Raw genomic sequence first — 7,318 nt, forward strand, 5'->3', positions numbered from 1 at the left:
GACTAGAGTGCAGTCACGCCTCCGCCCTCGACCTTGAAAAGACCACCAGTGAAAGAGCCAGCAAATCGTCTAGAGGGTGGCTTGAAAATTCACAAAATGGTCCATGTTCCTAACAGTAACAATAAGAAGAATGGTGCCCTGAGAAAGTGTCGCGTGAGTGCTAATTACAAGGTTCGAAAAGAAACAAGTATCATGTGTGCAGGCTGTGGTGTGGCTCTCTGCAAACTTTCATGTTTCAATGTTTATCACACGAAGAAAAACAAATAAAGAGGTGTGGAAAAGCATTTATTGCATAAAATATTGTATTTTAATTAGTTCCTAAAAATTTCGTTTTTAAAAACCAATTTTTGTTGAAGTTGTTTAGGAAAAAGTAACAACATGCATTTTAGCGACATAAGGTTTAAAGGGCCTGCCAGGACAGGGGTGGGATTTAAATACCCTTCGCGCCAGTCAAAGAGTTAAGAGGCATATTTTACATCTCTGTCACAAAATGTTACCTTACTGGCCCATTTTAAGGCTACACTCTTTCCACAGAATTTTGTACTTAAAACACCATAACATGCTGCATAACAACTTTAATATATAGTAAACTTGCACTTCCCAGACAGCTACTGTTGCAGTATTGTGCGATAAATACTTCTAGCATACTAAACAAACTGTGTTGGTTGCTATTTTAAAAAATCCATGATAAATTTAGAGACAGTCAAATCCCCGTATTTACTCACATAATATACACACACCTACTTCTGGACAGCTGTATCTTACCCCCAACCTTTTGACAGAAATTCTCCGTTAAGTACAGAATATATGTAATTAATGGCATAAGCTATGTCTTTGCCAATTGCCTGTGCCTGATTTACAGATCATGCATTTGAACAGACACATAGTGATGCTTCTGAAATAAAACACTCAAGTGTGTCTTCCTAATAAGCTTGCAAAATACATATTCATGGACAGGCAGCCAGACACAGACAGTTATGTCAGTAGAGACAGGAAGAGGGCATGAGCCACACAATATGGATGAACTTACAGTTGGTGCTGTACAACCATTTCCTGAAGTATAAGCAACTCCTAAACTATAATCACAATAAGAACTAGGTTCTCAATCACCTTCTTAGATCTCATAACCTTTTTTTTTTTTTGTAACTCAAAACATTGGCGAGCAACTCCTATGATTTACTTTAATCCTACATTGGAAATGTCATATTCATCTATTAAATGTGACAGAATAGTGAAGTGTTTTATCTGTCAAAAGTATTCTGAAATAAAAAAGTACAACTTACTGCAGTACTATATTCTGCACTATAACAATGCTTCTATATTAAAACTGCAGAGATATATGAGCCTGTAAATTTGGCTAAGGAATATAATTGTTTGTTAATTTGGTTAATTAACCAAAATTCATGTATTAATAAAATATTAAACACGAATAGGTCTTGAATCTTCAAGACGGAGTTCTGAAAAAAAAATTTCTCAATCTTCATTGGAATGTTCATTTTTCAGCCTTGGACCATGAGAATGTTCTATTAACTGCTTTTCTTTGCACTCTGGTATTAATGACATAACATAACAATGGGCACTTTATCAGTAGATTTATTTTACTGTCTACCCTACGCATACTTATGAAATCCACACACAACAGACTGGCAAGTACTTACACCTTGCATAGCTCCTTTTTCAATTTCTCTCGTTTACGGACCAATTCACAAAGCAGTCGAGCTCGTTCCAAGTCTTGACGCAGACACTGCCAGTATTTCAGCTGTCTGTATAGTTCACCCTGTGCAGAACAATTGGTCCACATGGTAATTAGTGTTACGTGCATAAGTTATATAACTGTCCTTGCAATACCTGCTGCTAGTGCAGTATGAAAATTAAACAGGCAAATGAGCAACAAACAAACAAGCAAAATCTTTTTAAAAAGACTATCTGAATGCAATCAGAATATCAATTTTAAATGAAATCAGAACGTAACCCTATAATAAGAGCAAAATTTATTTTTGAAGCATAACTAATATCTTAACTTTAGATGACAAAGCAAGCACATAAGCAACATTAAATATAGGACACTCTGAAAACCCACAAAACATAATAATTTTGTTTCTCTGGCATGGTTACAAATAAATCTTAAATTTAGGCATATGCTACTGATGCATAAACCATTACTCACAAAATATTCACCACGTTCAACAAATATAAAGCTAGTATAGTAAAGGCATTTTGTCATATTTACTTTAACAAAATGATGCTGAACACTACTGTCATATATGTGCCCATGAACAACACAATGAGAATACGATGAGCCATTTTTGAGTCTCAGAATGATTTCTGAAGCCCACCTTTTGACTGGGAGAACAAGGTCGGAAATAAAGTCACTGTTTATACTTTTATTACTTTCATAACTTTCATTCCTAAAACCTGTATAGTTAGTCTCCATTCTGGTCCCTAAAAGTATATGAGGAGAGTAACGGGAATACAAAGAACTGTTTTAGGCACGTAAATATAAATGTAAAGACGGCTGTCTATCAAAAGATTACTAATGATTTCACATATCACTACCATAATATAAGAAATAAAGTACAATATACCATGAATTTATATAGGATATCACTCTTTGTAATTGGACAAATAAACTACAAAGAACTGACTACTCTATGGAACTTAATTACACTCTCAACATAATAAATTAAAGTCACTTTGTGACCTCAGAGATTTTCAAAACTATATATTTTTATTATTACACTACATATAACATCTGTATCACTTCTAAAAAACGAAGTTGGCTCAGGCAGTAGCTTCTGATTTGTATTTCAGAAGTGCCCAGTTTGAATCATAGTCAGGACACAAACTATCATGATTGAGGGGTTTCGTGGTTTTCCTCAGTTCCTCCACAAAATGTTGGGATAGTATCTTACACCAGCCATGACCCCTTCCTTACACATTTTTCAAATTTGTTATTCATTATTCATCCTACCATTCAACACTATATAGTCTGAGCTACTTGCAGCATCATATAAACCATAATTACAAAACAGACATCTGAAGGCACAATAGTTCTTATGTAAGACAACAAAGAACACACACAGATTCAAAGCAAGTCTTCATTCACTTCCTCTCATTTCTACAATCCCAGCAAAAATATCTGTACTGTATGTGTGTGGGTCATTTCACAGGATGAACTGTATTCATCCCGGTCTTCATACATTCACTTCATCAAATTAATTTTTAATAAGGTTTCCTTATATAAAATATAAACATATGAATTGTACCAACATAGCAAGTATTAATTTAATACCCTTCAAGTGACATACAAGTTAATTGCTCACATGCTCTCAAAATTCAAAGACTCATCTTCTGCATTAAATAATGAGGCAATATGATAATTCAGAATAATAATTTTCTGATCTACTTTCATCTTTTGTCATTCTCATATGAAACATGTTAGACTGTTCTTGGACTAAAATAACACATTTCCGTTAATGAATGTTTACAATTTCAGTGTGTATACATCTGCACTGAAAGTCAGTGCTATATTATGAACTTGATTCACAGCTACAAAGCGGTCAGCCTTGCTGCCCAGTATGGAGCTGTGGTAATACTTGTGAAAGAAATTCTTTGGATGCAAAAAAGGTATTTCTGAACAGTTCTCAGGAGAATATCTAGGTCTAAGATTGAGGCAGTAATTGGAGGTTGTAAAAAAATTGCATAATGAGAAGCTTCATAGTTTGTACACTTCACCAAATGTTAAGAGGACCAAATTTAGGATGGTCAGGGCATGTACCTCAAATGAGAGAGATGTAAAATGCACAGAACAGTTTAGTTTGAAAACCTGAAGGTAGCTGACTAGTTGGGAGTCACAAGCATAGACTGGAGACAGAGGGAATATTAAAATGGATCTTGGAGAAATAGAGTGTAATGCTGTGGATGAGATTCATTGGGCTATGATTCGGGACTAGTAGTGTGATCTTATGAACACATTCAGGTTCCATAAAATGCAAACATTTCTTGGCTAGTGAAACAACTATTAGTTTCCCATGAAGAACTTTGTTCCATTGCTTACTTGGTTGAAAAAGTGCATAAGAAATTTCATATATCAAAGACAAAGTGCTGATCTAAGTTTTACTATACAAATTTTGTTTTAAAGCAATATCATTTTTAATGGACTCCTAATGTGATACCAGAACATTAAAAAATATTATCTCTTACTTATATTTCAAATTACTGAACAGTCATGTCCCCTTTATTTTGCCATCTGTTTACCTTCTAAGCAGAAGAACATAAAAGAAAAATATACAATAACACTATACATGATGTCTTTGTGTTTGTGTGCATGTAGCAACTTACAGTATCACTCACCACCTCCTGTAACGGGCGAGGGTCATCACGACGGGCTAAATGAGAGCTCTGTAGTCGTCTCAGAAGAGGAACACCATTCCTGAACTGCCTCTTCAGGGTCCAGTAGGCAATGAGTCTTTGGATCAACTGGCTCTTCTTCGGTACATTCACTAATGATGCTATTTCTTGAATTCTGCATATACATTTTACAAATTTAAGAAATACAGAAATTATGTTTTTCCAAAATATAGGTCTAACAATGCTCGCTCCAAGTTGTGTGTTTGCCTGTTTACAAAATCTCAACAGATAATACATATGTACGTGGTGGATGATGAGGTTCTCACAGCAGTGAAAAGGACGTGACACTAAAGATGGAGGCTGCAGGTTCATCCAAAATTATTGGTAATGATCTAACAGACTATATGGCCTCACATCTTGGAAGACAGTAATCTTAATATATATGTATGTCTGCTGTTACTGACCATTTTCAGTGAATGGACATACCAGAAACAACACTAAAGTACAATTAATTACATACTTAACTTCAGTATGCCAGAGATGGGCAAGATTTTAGGAGCTAGTAAAAACATTAAGGAACTAGGCATAATATTGACAAGAATTGTGTTACGTTAAGAACTTCACACTGGTTTTTACAAATGTCAAAATCTCTATCATAAGCACATTATAATGATAATGACAATATGAATCACAGAGCCCCTATACAATGGACAATATCAGCCTTTTCTCTAGGGATAACATGGCAGGAGTGTTAAGCTGACCACTCATCTTCATGTGGTGCCAGGGTATAGAATATCTGAGGCATAATCTTTATATTCCTTACAAGTTTCTTGATACTGAGTTTGAGCATTTGGAAAAACTTCACTTTTTAATCTTCTACCTTTACTTGAAGTTCCCATTACTGTAACGGTCAAATGCCAATATACTGAATCCCTGTGAAGTTCAACAACTGTTTCATTGTAACAAGGATCTCATAGCATGAAAAATGTTTATCAAATCTTGTAAAGGAAAACATGATCTACAAATACAACACCTGTATGAATCTCTTTAACTATTCTGCTCTCTCTGAAAATAAGGGACAATTTTTCAATGAAAACATTGTGTAACAATTGTGTTACCATACAATTTCAGAAGACTAAACAGAGTAATCTCAATCCTAATATGAACATTTTGCTGATATGCTTAGAAAATTATTGAACTTAAACAGAAACACAATAAAAACATGAACAGACTTTTGTGCATGAAATAACAATACACACATATTATTACATAAAATTAGTCTATTATTAGGGAGATTTTATATCTGCAAACACAATACAGTCAAATCTTTGTTTGTTTGTCTGCCTGTTGAAAAAAGGAATTCAAAAATGTAACTCAGGAAACACTTACTTAGAAATAATTTAGCACTGAAATTATTGACTATGAACCATTAAATTCAACCACATATTAAATGGGTGTTCTACTGTATATACAAATTACAGACATGACAGTAACAAGGGACCAAAGAGATAAAATATGTAAATAAACTTAATGTATGTGACAAATACTTGGCTTCAGGACCAGACAATTTCCATACCTGTCAGGTGGTATGGTTGGTATAGAAATTACAGGGACTGATGATCTCTTCTTAGCAAGTAATCTTCGAGCCTTCTTCATTTTTTGGCGGGATTCTTCACGTGCAGTTTCCCCTGCACCTCCAGTTCCACTTGGAGTTGTACCTTGCTTGCTAGCAGAAGGTGCACTTCCTCTGGGTCGTGAATCAGGGTCTACAAGGCCACCAGGTGTGTGGGCATCACAATATGCTGTTTTCTGGACCAGTACTGATCCTGGATCAAGACCAGTGCCTGAAAATTATAGAGTACGTTCATTTCAGAAATGGACAAGGGTTACCAAATTCACCAGAATTTTAGGAGCCATATAAAATGTTACAGACCACATAGCTTAACCTTTAACGGACGAATGTCACAAATGAATGACAGAGGCAGCAACCCGAGTTGGCCTAATGTCACTGATTTATGACACAGGACACGTGCACTCTTTGTCAGTGCTGACGGTTTTATGTTGGGTTTGAAACCAAAACAAACCCACGCAGGGTCATGTCAGAGGTTCATTCCTTAGCTCTGAACATAGAAATCGTTTATCACGGTACTGGCTTCGATAATATTTACGTTCATATATGAGTGTTCGTGGCCTGGGCTGCCAAATATAGCCCAGCTTTGTTCTGAGAACTGAAGGGGAAATATTCGTCAGAGCTTGCAGATCAGTGCTTCAAGAACTTTCAAGAAAGTGTGAAGTATTCAAGGAATCTTTTTCAGTGGTGAAATATCAGTTTGGAAGTCAGTGTTGGATTGTGTAATATTTCTTTTTCACGTAAAAAGGTGAGTGTCAGACTATCATATATTTGTAAGTTTTGAAGTTTTCACGGCGATGACTATGAAGAAAGTCGTCTTCTGGGATATGACGCCGTGTATTCGTGGTTTTTACCGACGTTTCGGAGGAACGTATCGCCTCCATCTTCAGGGCAGATGGATCGTGTTGCGAATATAGAAGCAGTAGCATCTGTATTCGCAACACGATTCATCTGCCCTGAAGATTGAGGTGATACGTTCCTCCGAAACGTCTGTAAAAACCACGAATACACGGCGTCATATCCCAGAAGACGACTTTCTTCATATCATATATTTCTTTGTATATTATTTTTATTTTGTGTCTCGGAAGAGGTATAAACCCACTGAGCCAGTATTACTTTGTGAGTAAAGGGCATCTTCGTCACTGTGACTTTCGGTATCAGTGTCGGACTGGCACTCTTTTCGACTACTATTACAGTCATTATTTTTTATTGCTAGTGGGGTGGGACTAAGTCCCTTGTACTGCTGCCACTTCTAGCCTATTGTTCCATACTATTACAGTTACTTTGCATCACTATTTTGTGAGTCTTTGTCAGTCAACATAATTTATTCGATTTTCC

At 35.8% G+C, this 7,318-nt stretch overlaps 1 protein-coding gene across 3 annotated transcripts in view; it reads right to left on the minus strand.

The window, feature by feature from the left end:
* LOC111871254 (bromodomain-containing protein 1) overlaps positions 1-7,318 on the minus strand; it is a 52,263-nt gene that overhangs the window by 27,614 nt on the left and 17,331 nt on the right. For 2 of the 3 annotated variants that reach the window (XM_023864228.2, XM_023864226.2), the window contains exons 8-10: positions 5,927-6,194; positions 4,342-4,525; positions 1,659-1,777 (exon numbers count right to left, since the gene is read on the minus strand). In XM_023864228.2, the coding sequence (XP_023719996.1) occupies positions 1,659-1,777; positions 4,342-4,525; positions 5,927-6,194 (571 nt within the window). The remainder of the gene's footprint in view (positions 1-1,658; positions 1,778-4,341; positions 4,526-5,926; positions 6,195-7,318) is intronic. The other variant, XM_023864227.2, reaches the window with a different exon arrangement.

The sequence above is a fragment of the Cryptotermes secundus genome, unplaced genomic scaffold (assembly GCF_002891405.2).
Source record: "Cryptotermes secundus unplaced genomic scaffold, Csec_1.0 scaffold699, whole genome shotgun sequence".
Taxonomy (NCBI): domain Eukaryota; kingdom Metazoa; phylum Arthropoda; class Insecta; order Blattodea; family Kalotermitidae; genus Cryptotermes; species Cryptotermes secundus.